The sequence below is a fragment of the Rattus rattus genome, chromosome 4 (genome assembly GCF_011064425.1).
Source record: "Rattus rattus isolate New Zealand chromosome 4, Rrattus_CSIRO_v1, whole genome shotgun sequence".
NCBI lineage: Eukaryota > Metazoa > Chordata > Mammalia > Rodentia > Muridae > Rattus > Rattus rattus.
In genome coordinates this window covers 14233812-14246692 of record NC_046157.1, presented here as the reverse complement: position 1 = coordinate 14246692, position 12881 = coordinate 14233812, and the positions used below count along the sequence as shown (strand labels likewise).

General features: G+C 42.3%; 1 protein-coding gene across 1 annotated transcript in view; it reads left to right on the top strand.

Annotated features, from left to right (window-relative positions):
• Atp13a5 (ATPase 13A5) overlaps positions 1-12881 on the top strand; it is a 132041-nt gene that overhangs the window by 34183 nt on the left and 84977 nt on the right. Inside the window, exons 6-8 of the mRNA XM_032900053.1 lie at positions 1960-2029; positions 6508-6642; positions 11841-11913. Coding sequence (XP_032755944.1) covers positions 1960-2029; positions 6508-6642; positions 11841-11913 — 278 coding nt within the window. The remainder of the gene's footprint in view (positions 1-1959; positions 2030-6507; positions 6643-11840; positions 11914-12881) is intronic.

Below are 12881 nucleotides of genomic sequence, written 5' to 3'. Positions count from 1 at the left end.
ATAAAGGTGACAGCCTCTGAGGAAAGGCTTCTGCATACACATCTGAATGTGCACATGCCCCTGCCCACACAAGAATACATACATACATACATACATACATACATACATACATACAAAGGAGATATTTGTTCAGGTAGTCATATATGTTATAGAGAAAAAAAAGGTAGGTTAAAGAAATTAAGTAAGGGCTGGAGAGATGGCTCAGCGGCTAAGAGCACTGACTCCTCTTCTAGAGGTCCTGAGTTCAAATCCCAGCAACCACATGGTGGCTCACAACCATCTATGAGATCTGGTGCTCTCTTCTGGTGTGTCTGAAGACAGTGACAGTGTACTTGTATAAATAAAAAATTAATAAATCTTAAAAAATAGAAATTAAGTAAAGTTAGGTAGCTAACCCGAACCCCCCATCATAAGTAGCAAACCCAGGGTGTTGTGCATACTAGGTAAATGGTCTACCGTGTGCTACACAAATGTTCTATCATTGAGTCATACCCCTTGGTCCAGGAGAGGCTATTTTGAATAGGATTGTCCAGAAGAAAGGCTTTTTTTAGAGGTTCAAATGGAGCAAAGCACACGAAGTCATACAAAGGAAACTGGCCTAGGTAGAAGGCAGAGCAGGGGTAGAGGCTTGGTTGGGTGAAGAGCTAGTCCTGTTTATTCTCACAGTTCTGAGCTGCACAGCTCGGTTGTCAGGTTTGCCTTTCAAACGCTGAGCAGCATTTACAAGGGGAAAAGTATAGGGCGAGTACATCCTGCAGAAGCGAGGAGGACCAAGCGCTAGGTCCTTCAAGGTTCTGACAGTTGGCCGATAACTGATTATTGTCACAGCCTCAACCTGGCTTGAGTTCAAATCTCTGGAATTTTCCAGAATGAGATTTAGGGTTCACAAATTCACACGCTCTTCCTTTCTGCCTCTTCGTCCCAAGCCTCAGTTCCCCGCCCCCCATTATAGAGTTAGAAGAGCTTCAATGTGAGTTGTCTCTGTCCCTGGCAAGCAATAATTCAAGTTTGTATAACATGCTTTAAAAGATAGACGAACTTGAGCTCAGTTCTGTGTTATACACTAGCAAGATCACAGAGCCCGCATGTAGGTTCTCCCTGCTGACATTGCCAGAGGTGGAGTTGGGAAGTGACGTTATAGAGGCCATGGTTGGGAGTAGCTTTTTTTCTGGCTCTAAGAACTTAGGAAGGCTACTTACTTCATTCAAACTTCAGCTTCCGTTATAAGTAGTGATACTATGAAGTCTCTTTTTTTTTTTGCACGATGCTTAAAAATCCTGATTGCAATTAATATTAACTGTTAAATTAATATTAATATTATCTAAAGACCTACAGTGATCAACTTTTCCTATCGGCAAGATTAATCCTTTAGAACTCTGTAGAACATTATAAGGATCAAATTATCTTTTGTAAGGACATAAAAATTGTAAGACACAATCCAAACACAAGGGGCTATGCTTTGCAGTGGACATATGTCCTGACAGTTACAAGTGAGTACCATAGAGCACCTTCCTGGGTACTTGTTCTTTCTCTGGTGCATTGAATGGGTTCATCCTACAAGGATCTCTTGTGAGAGATTCCAGGTTAAGATGGACACTGTCATAGATGCCGAGGGTAAACTGAATTTCTGATAAGTCTAGGAATATCCTCAGACTTGTGTCTTTTGTACTGTTCTTAGTATGTAATCAAATTATTTTTCTAAAAGCCCTTTCTAATTTCATTCTTACTAACTCACTTGTATTAAAGACTGTTTAAAGCAGGAAAAAGCAGCTTTCTTAATCATGCATCGACTTTCATCTTAAAACCATACTCATGGTTTAGTATGATATAAACCTGTAATGGTTGCCAAGGCACAGATGCCTAAAGGACAGAGAGGTGGGTGGCTTGTGGTCAGCTTGCCTGTGCTCACTTGTCACTAGGCTTGTGGGCTGACACTAACGGATGGTCAATCTCCCACAGACGGTTAGTGTGTGGGCCCAATGCTATCGAGGTGGAGATCCAACCTATATGGAAGCTGCTTGTTAAACAGGTAACTAGATAATTTTCTTCTTCTTGAAAAATAGAATCTATTTCCTAATGTCTTGGCCTCAGTAGTATTGTAAATAACATTTGTACCCTCAGTGGAAATGCTATCAGTGTTCCCTGAAACTGCCTCTTGACACTAGCCTATAATTTTTCTGTTTATTAATTCTTCTGTTAAGTTTTATTTAATATCAGCAAACACACACACACACACACACACACACACACACACACACACACGATATCAGGATCTGACCTATCCTTTTCAATTGCCTATTTACTACATCTATCTATCTATCAATCATTTATGTGTCTGAGGACACTGTTTTGTGTGTATATGTATGTGCGCATGTCAGAGGACAAGTGACTCTCTCTCTCTCTCTCTCTCTCTCTCTCTCTCTCTCTCTCTCTCTCTCTGTCGGGGGGTGGTCAAAGGACAACTGACAGAAGCCAGTTCTTTCTTTCCACCAAGTTGGTCTCAGGGATCAAGCCCAGGTCCTTAGAGTTGGCAGCAAGTTCCTTCACCTACTCAACCATCTCATCAGACCAGTAACCCTTATTTTATGTTTAAATAAACTTCTCGGTGAGAGCCAAATTTATGTTTTATAATATTCTGTGTCTTTGGTCATCTTAAGCTTTTTTATTGTGGTGATACCATGGTATCTTAATCTGCTCAGGATACTACAACACAATCCCATAGACTGGGTACAGTACAAATCCCAGTACAAAGGGCTGTATGCTCAGCCCATGCTGGCCTGTGGACCACCAGCTTCACCGTGTGTCTCTTTTAATGGAAGAGGTCTAATCCCTGCTCATCAGGACCTGTGTAACCCTAGTTATCTCTCAAAGCCTCACTTCCAAACACCACCACACTGGGGGTCAGAGCTTCAACAGATGAATACTTTTGGAGAGGCCAAAAGCATTCAGTCAAACCACAGAGCCACATCATTGCATCTGTGACCCCTGAGCTTTTGAAATGTATTGGTTTGGTCCTTTACAAATGATTTTTACTACTTCTCTCCTTTTGAGTACAGCTTCTTGTTAGTTTTTTTAAAAAAAGATATTATCATGTGTTTTGAAATTTTTATTAGTACTTTTGTGTAAGTCAACTAAGTGAGGAAATTCCCCTTCTACTCTCTGTGCCTGCAGTACCTCTTTGATGGCTTTGTGTCTGCCTCTCTCTGGTCCCAGTGTATTATCGGGTCAGAGCCAAGCCTATGTAGGAGGTAACAGTGCTTTCCCCTAAGTTTCACCAGGTCCTCTGGTCTGTGTGGGGCTTGGTATAGGTCCCAGTTATACCATAAGCTCTGTTCTCTCCCACTCTACCCTCAGCTGGTTGGTTTCTGGCCTTTACACGGGGGATGCAAGCACAATGTTACCTCTACTTCTTACTGTAGCCCTAGTTTGTTTCCTGTCTGAGGTTTTCTCTCCCTACTCCCTTCAGCACTGAGATCCTACCTGGTGCTATCTATCTCTGATCCAGGCCTTGAGGTCTATTCAGTGCCCCATAATTCCAACCTATTTTTAAAAATATTACTGTATGAATCTGTGTTTATGAATGGTATATGAGATGGAAATATGCAGATGGCATGCATGGGTTCATGTATCAAGGCTCGTGTGTGTGGGGCTCAGAGGACAATTTTTGACTCCATCTGTCCTTCTGCCTTTATGTGTGTTTCAGGGGTTGAATCAGGTTCCCCAGGCTTGCACTTTACCCACTGAGCCATCCTGCCAGCTGAGCATATTTTTAGCCCCCTTCTAACTCATAAAAATGGTCGTTTTCTTTCTTTCTTTCTTTCTTTCTTTCTTTCTTTCTTTCTTTCTTTCTTTCTTTCTTCCTTTTTTTTTTGAGACTGGCTGCATCTGTCCAATATGAAATATTATCCACCATTGTTCTATTTCTGGAGCACACACCAGGCTATTATTATTTGGGCATTAGTTTTTAGAGTAATGTTATATTCCCAGCAAAAAGGAGTGGGTGCTGAGCTTTGCCTCACACTTACTCCTCCGCCCCACCCCCACATGTGCACAGCCTCCCCAACTAGGGGAACACAGGCTGCTTCCTGAACCTCTTACCCAAATGCATTTGAAAACAGCAAAATCTTTTCCAAAGTATCAGTGATCCTCTCTGAAAGGAGTCTGGTATGTTTTAGCCCACATAAACCAGATCCTTAGTAAAAAATTAAGGAGGTGGGGGGATGGAGTAAATCACATCACATTTAGTTGGAATGGATATTGAATAAGGGGGTTAAATTAATTATGCTGCTGCTGTTTCTTCTGAAGAAATATTTAAGCAATTTTCCACTGTATTTCTACAAACTCAGAATCATGTTATCATTAGTACATAATCTATAATTAGAGCATTTTATGCCAAGTGAACTCAAGAGCTATAATTTGTAAGTAAAGCAGTCGAGATGGGAATAATAAAAACACCAAGAAACAAAAGCTTTTTAAATTTATAAATAATATCCAAAGGCTTGAGGAACCCTTAATATGTAGCCTTTATTAACTTATTAAGTAGCTATCAGTTCATTGTTAGGAGCAAAGTAGAATTTTATTCAGTGCGTGAGAGAGAATTACAGGAAGTAGTGTTCGGAAAGGGTTCCCTGGTTTTAGCAAGTATTTCATCTAATTTATTAACAGGATAAAGAGGGTACTTCCTCGAGAACAGAATCCATGCTTCATCCTAATGTGCTCTTTTGTTTTTGCTGTCTCTCTGTGTTGTGGAAACTTCTGTCAGTTCCTAGGATTTGTTCTTTATGTTGTGATTGCTTTTTAATTGATTGATTGATTGATATCCAAATTTCCTTTCCCCTTCCTCTTGGTCTGTTCTCTCCTCATCCACTCCTCTTCCATTTCTGTTCAGGAAAGGGGTAGTCTCCCATGGATTTCAACCAACCTTGGCATATGGAGTTGCAGTAAGACTACAGTATCTGCTGCATGAAGCAGCCCAGAAGGGGGAAAGGTCTCAAAGGCAGGCAGCAGAGTCAGAGACAACCCCGGACCCCACTGTTAGGTGTTGTAATTATTGTATTTATTTATTTAGTTGCCACTGAGGTTGGACCAGGGTCTTGCATGTGCTGAATAGGTACTCTACAACTGAGCTGCGCCCCAGCCCTCTGCTGTAATCATTCAAAGGGACCAGGAAGACCAGAGTGGGAAATAGGGGGAGTAAAAGAGCAGAAGGTGCTATGGAGACACTTGGGCGTGCTTTGGAGTTAGTGACACCATCCCCGATGATATTTGATAAATCCTTGTGACACACGCTGCTGCCCAGGCTCTTTCTGGGCTCAAGGGAAGGAACTGTGCTGATTCTGTTGCCTCTAAAAAGCTCTAACTATGACCTGTGACAGAAAGAATACTATTTTAAAAGCCTGGGTAAAAGACTCATTGTTTTCAGCACAGTCAGTCTCAGTCTGCAGCATGTGAGAACATGAAAGAGGTGCCCATGACTTTTGAATGGGACCGAATTATGTTTATTCTCAATTATGGTGTTCTGTGGCCCCATTGCTGGGCAGACATGAGTGAAAATCTACTCACCTCAGATAGGGAACTGATAACAGACCAAACCACTCATATCACCAAAGTCTAATTTGGTGAACCGATGAGTTTTATTGGGATTACTCACAGGAATATGGGATAGCAGTTACTTATAAGTGCATAAATGGTTCAAAGGGAGCAGTATTCCCTCACCCCACCCCAGCATGGGAGACAGCTCACAAAATCTAAAAACCTGGAACACACTGCATAGGGTTAAAATTGTCATTTCCTAGTGGCTCAGTGGGTTTGAACCTTTTCTAGGTACTGATCTTTGTTTTTTTCTAAGCAGTTTGGCTGATCTCAGTTTCTTCTAGGCTTAGCTTGGTCAGAATATCTTCTAAGAAGCTCGGTTTACTTACTCTTAGCAGTTTTTCTTGCTTACAAATTCCTAGGGAGGGAGAGGTCCAGTGAGTCCAGTCAATTTCAGGAACTTCCTGAAGCTATCCTAGTTGTTTACTTCTGGTCTTAATGACACTTCCTTGTCATTAAGGATGACTGTTTCACCTACTCCTGAAACATCCTGTTGTTTCATTTCCTTGTTAAAAATCCTATCCTAAAATATTCTGTGTTTCCACTTTCCTATTACATCCTGTTTCAAGAAATTGTCCCCTAAGACAGAGGATTTTAACCTGGAAACTGACTCACAGCATATGAATAAATCTCATATTGCTAGATTTTGTATTGGTGAAGTATTTTTTGGTGTGGGTGTGTGGGGGAGAATAAGAATAGGAAACTTTTGAGTATGGCTCTGAGAACGTAGAGTAACTATTTCTAACAGTACATTCTATGTTCTTGGCATTGTCTTTGCCCAAGTTAACTGAGTTCTAAGTGAATTCACAAATAGCAGAGGTCATCACATGTTGTTAAAAATGGAAAGACATTCTGTAATGTAATGATATAATTCTGATTGCTACCAACATATAAATGCTATTTTTGTACCTGCAGGTTTTAAATCCATTCTACGTGTTCCAAGCCTTCACCCTCACTCTGTGGCTGTCTCAGGGTTACATAGAATACTCTGTGGCCATCATCATTTTGACTGTTATATCCATTGTCTTGAGTGTGTATGACTTGAGACAGGTAAGAATTGGAATGGCGGTTGGATTCCATTTATATTTAGCTTCTGGCTGAACAAGCAAAGCCTATGGAATTTCTACTGGAGCTTGGAATAGATGTGTCACACCCAATTCATGAGGCAGCAACAGACAAATCATTACGGAGATACTTGTAGAATAGGGTATTGGGAATAGCAAGCAGATTTCAACATCTTTTCAAAGTTTGATCATCTACTGGAAGCTTACCTGGACTGTGCTTAGGACTCTGAGGTTGTGCATGAGTTGGGTGTGAAGAATGCTACATGAATTGATATCAGTCTTACTCTTAAGACTGAGGAGGACAGCAACTCGAATCACATATTAAGACACAAGACACTTTTCCCTTTTTTTAGCATAGCAACCAAAATCCAGGCTGCTAGATCCAAGGATAGGTATAATTTGAATGTTAATAGATGCTGCTGTGTAATTTTCTCGAAATGAAAGAATTCTTTTTATCAGAAACACACATGGCCATTGATTTCTTCAAATCCACATCAGCACTATGCGATGGATATTGGTATGTAGACGTTTTCATCCAGTAGGTGCTTAGTGTCTGAAACTGATGTTTCAAAGTACATTACTGATTGCTAGTGAAAGGAGATTCGTTTTACTTCCTGAGCATTCTATTTTTCCTTTATATTCAAGGGCTTTTTATACCCACCATCAGTGCAGAGGAGTTTCATTTTCAGTCCATCTTTCCCCTCGACTTTGGTTTTTTCATACACTAAAGATTATATAGAGGCAAGTGTATTTCTCTCTTCCTTTATGGTTTCCGGTTTCCTGTTCTGTATATGTGTTGCATGACAAAATGTATCCTGAGGATATACACACATACATCTACTCAACCCCAGATAGAAATCCTACGAGAATCCAAACTTTGGGTACCACCAAAGTCCAACTTGGTGGATCGGTGCGCTTTGGGATCACTTACAGGAACAGATGTTACTCAAAGACAGCTGTATCACCAAGGCCCACCCAAGCATGACTGACAGCTCACAGAGCTGGGAACCTGGAGCTCACTGCGCAGCCTGCAGGCAGCTCAAAAGGACGGAGAGTGTCCTTTCCAAGTGACTCAGTTGGTCTAAACCTCTTCCAGGCAGATCAGCTTGTTTCTGCTTCTTCAGGACTCGGTTGTAGCTCAACTTCTCTCTGTCTGAAGGGGACAGATAACTCTCATATTTTGTTGCTTATTGTGACAGGGAGGGGCCTAGTGAAGGGGGGGGTCAGTTTTGGATACTTCCTGAAGCTATTTTGAGCCATTTACCTTCCTGCTAAGGAGCTACATTGCAAGATAGAATTTTTAAATCTTGGATGGAATTTAAATATCGCATAGCAATATTTAAAGTTAGGTCATTTTTTATTTTTCTGTATTTTAAACCCTTTATCCAAATTAAATGTTTGCCACTGGACAGATGATTTAGGTAGTCGAGAGTGCTGACTGATCTTGTAGAGGACCCAGGTTCAGTTCCCAGCACCTACATGATGGTTTTCACCTGTCTATGATTCTAATTCAGGAAATCTGGTGCCCTCTTCTGACCTCTGGAAGCACCAGACACCCAAATGGTACATGTGTATACATGTGGGCAAAACAGCTGTACATGTACAATTAAATACATCCAAAAATTAATTAAAACGTATGTCTCCTTCTTTACAGAATCCCTAAATTACTTTGCCTAAAATAACATGAGAACAGGAGCTTAAATAGCAGTACTACAAAGGAGTCAAGAAGAATAGGAATTAGAAAGCAGACACTAATCTCATTAGGGGCTGGGATTTGTTGAAAAAGCCCAACTGGCCTAACTAGTAAGGCATTTTGCAAAGCCACAGCAAGTGAGCATACTTCCTTCAATAACATCTGTCCCCGAGCCCTCCACCATTAACAGTGTTTATGATTTCGTAGCTCACAGTAGGTTCCCATAGCTATACTATACAGACTTTCAAAAACTGACCCGTGGACTTCGAGGTGATAGTAAGATTTGGTGGGGAGAAGCGCTAGCAGCAATAAAGGGATGGCTAAATCTTTATGCTGAGCTCATTGTTTCTCTGAATGAAAGCTAAGAGGGTAATCTACCTGCCTGATTGCCCTCCCCCAAACTATGCTGTTTGGTAAAAGCTTACCTTAGTGAGGCTAAGAAACACTTGAGCTGTAGCCCCTTGCTAAGAGTTTAGGAGAGTGCAAGTCGGGTAGAAATGCAAACCTTTGAATTGTATTTGCATGCAGTCTAGCTAGGCTCACCAGTGCATCTGCTAACATAGTACTGAGAGCACCCCTAGACCCCCTCACCACTGGCTCTGCCTTCAGTCATGACCTAGCAAGGCCCTGGGGCACATGGGCCCTGGGCCCTACTTCCAATTTCTCTGTAGAAAATCCAGCCACAGCCAACACAGATATTCAGCAACAGATGGGGAATAACAACTACATGCAAATGAGCTGTGGAAACTGATCCTGGTCCCACTGAGGAGGGACTGTAGAAACCAGAGGGGGCCTGATGAAACTCAGGCAATGAGCTTTGCAACCATCACAAGCATCATAGCGCTTGCCTTCTCCTGTCTGGCTGGTTGTCATAGAAACCCATGCTTATAGCTTCTGAGTACATTAGCTCAAAGAGAATGCTTACATTAGCCTTCCCCTGTGTTGTTAGGAGATGTAGAATACTCCAGGTCTATGAAATACACTTTTGCTGAGGGTCTACAGTGTGACAGAGCCTGGGGACAAAGAGGAATGCATGGCCCCTTTTCTACCCAGGGAATTGCCCGCCTCCCAGGGGAGAAAGGACAAGTTGCTGTCATGGAAGTTATCAGTGCTCCAGCACAGGTGTGAAGTCAAGAGCAGAGCACCGGATTCCTCCTGGATCTGGTCCTTGTCGGAGGGGGTCGTATTTATATGGTGTTTCATGTGCATGATTAGAGAGAGCTTGCTAGTAGCAAACTGGGCTGAACATTCTAGGGAGTAGCCCGAGCAAAGGCACGGAAGCAGGGCAGGCTCCCCAGAATGCTAAGTCTGATAAACAAATTTGGCTTCCCAGCATAATGAGGTTTGAGAATTACAGTCAAGCGCTGTTAACTCAGACTCCCCCACTTCCAAATGTGTTGATTAGTGTCCCCTTCAGCTGAAGTTATCATGCCATCGACTCAATGAGTTTGCTGAACAGAAAATAAGTGAAAGGCGTGGAGAAGGAAAAACAGCTCTGCAAAGGAAGTGCAGCTATTTTAAGCATGAGGAGAACGAAAGAAAGCACTGACTACGCTCTGAGTCAGGTGATGTAGGTTCGATTGGCTTCCTCAATGCCTAGTAAGTGCATGATTGTAACAAAGTACTCTGGCATTTTCCACCCCAGCCTTTCTCCTTCTGTGTTTCTATGTATGTTAGAGATAGAATTTTTGTGAGATATATATATATATATTCCCTAAGTGTCTAACAAAGTGGTTAGTATGTAGTAGCTGTTTGATATTATGAGTGGTTATAAATATAAACATTTAAGTCTTTTATAATATTATATGGATTTCCTCAGTAAAATTTTCATGCTTGGGCTAAGTCCCTAGCATGTTAAACAAATCTGCAGAATGATACTTTAAATCTCGACGGTAACATCAGATATATCTAGATTGTTAGGTATTTACCAAGAATTAGTTATTATTCTATTTACCAAAGAAGCTATAACTTCTCGGGTGGCATTTCACATGCACTGTCCATGGCTGGCTACTGGAGCGAGTCAAACCTCCGAAGCAAGAATTTCGATTGAGATGAGGATCCTTAATGCAGAACCTTGGCTGACTCTCTCAGTTGCCTGTGATGTAAATACCTGCTTCGAAGGTCAGACCCAGGGAATAACCTTACAGAGATGACAATGTAGCTAACAGCACCTTCTTTTCTTCCACTCTATTGACCCAAACTGGGAAGCTTAGTTTTGCACGGGGAACTGATGCGAATACCATTCTTTTCTCTGTGTAAATATTAATATTGAATTCATTATGTTCTCTCTCGGTAAAGTCACACAGTTGTGCACAGTACCCATCAGTCTGGCAAAAATTTGTACCACTAAGAGAACAGATCAAAGTAATTTAGCCTGTGAAAAGAAAACAAGTGTTCTGTTTGGCTGAGCTTAAGCTGAATTTGAAAAGCAGCAGCAGGAATTCGACTTGCTTCTACTTAAAGACATCCAATTCTCTGACACCCGCTAGAAAGAAGCAGAACCTCTCCCAGCTGCCCGCCTGCTCCACAGTTGCTGGTGCGGTCCGGTCTCACACTCTCCTCCTCACCATGTCCCTGTGGGGAGTGTGCAGACTGAATCCCCTCTTTTCTCTGCCTTCCTGGCCCCGGGTTGTCCTAGGAGTTGCAGCCTCCTCTCCAGAGTCCCTCTCGTCTACTCCACCTTTACAGACATATATCCATAAGTCATAACTCAGCAAGGCTGCCGTCTTAGCCTAGGTTTCCTGGCAGCTTCTCCCTGAGTGGTTGCTAACACTCATGTGCTCTCAATATAGCTCTTTTATACAGAGGGCTTTGTAAGAATTAGCTGAAAGCTTAAGATACCTCTTCCAAAGGCATATGTTACCATCTCCCCATTTGAATGAGCAAAGGGGGCTTAGACTTGTTTATGTGAGCATGGGGACTCTGAATCTAGAGGTGTGACTCCAGTCTGTTTACAGGAGCTGCTCTTCCCAGGGGACAGTCATTACAGAACAAACTCAGACAGGTCATAACCTGCTCTGGTTTGCCTTTTCTACCGTGGTTCCTGTACCTGTGTCCTGGACTCTGTAGTTGTGTACCTTTTTTTATTTTTTTGAGTCAAGTTGTATCAAATAAACAGGGAAAATTGTTCCTAAAATCATGTCAGGAGGGTAGGGATCTTAGCAGAAGAGTTGATGTCTCAAAAGTCAAAGTAGAAGCTGAATGTAGTGGAACACGTATGTGTAATCCCAGCAGTTGGAGGCTGAAGAAGGCAGACTGTTTTGAGTTCGAAGCCAGCCTGGGTTACATAGTGAGTACTAGGCTAGCCTGGGCTACATAACAAGACACTATCTCAAAGACCAAAGACAGAAGATCAACTGGCGGCTGAGTCATTTATTTGCCCAGGACATTTGACTGTGGCAGCAGGCTAAAGATTTACTGATTGTGCTTCAATCAGGTGGTTGGCAGGATGTGGGCTATCTGTTGGTAAAGCCTTGCCTTTCTCTTGGCAGCAATCAGTTAAGCTGCACAAGCTTGTGGAGGATCACAACAAAGTCCAGGTCACAATCACAGTAAGAGACAAAGGTAGGTGGCTCGTTCTACTGTCTCCCTACCCACTGTTTCATAGCAGACTCTGGTTTTCTTTCTTTCTTTCTTTTTTCTTGGGTAGTGTATTTACATTTCTAATGTTATCCCCTTTCCTGGTACCCACTCTCCCATACCTCCTCCACCTGCTTCTTTGAGGATGCTGCCCCTCCCACCCACTCACCCCCACCTCACTGCCTTGGCATTCTCTTACCCTGGGGAATATAGCCTTCACAGGACCAAGGGTTTCTCCTCCTACTGATGCCAGACAATGCCATCCTCTGCTACATATGTGCATAGCAGACTCTACTATTCATAGAGTTGTCATCAAAAATAAAACTTTCTGCCCAGGACTAGCCCAATAATGAAACCAATTGAGGCCATCTAACTCATAAGACTGAAGGAAGCTAAGACTCCGGATACCTGCCCCACCCCAGGTCTGGCTTGACTCACCCTCTTCTGATCTTTGGTTAAATTATCACATTATTACATTAAGCTTCAAATTCTCTCTGCCCCTACGTATTTCATGCAGTTGGATGTTAATGTGCAAACTAAAGACTCTTTTAGCATTTTTCCATCGGTTATAGCCCAAAGACCCTGCACCGAACTTTCTAAGCTGTCATCTGGAACTTAGACTTGAATGGAGCTTTTCGATGCTGACAGAACTCTTGGGATTTGCACTGAGTTTGTTCAGGGTAGAGTGGCCACAGTATCATGTATGGGACAAAGAAAGAGCTTTCACAAGAGCAGCAGACGATCTCTGGACAGTTCTAATGTAGCCTAAAAGCACTCACATGGTTGCAGTGACCAGATAGAGCACGTAGCAGCCAGGGGGCGCCTCCCTCTTGACCAATGCTCTAAAATTTACTTTGCACAGAGCCTGTCTGGGAATCAGGTTCCAAACAGAAACTTGTTCCTCATCCTTCGCTAGGTCCTTGATTCTAATTTCCTTGTAATTTTTCAGTTGA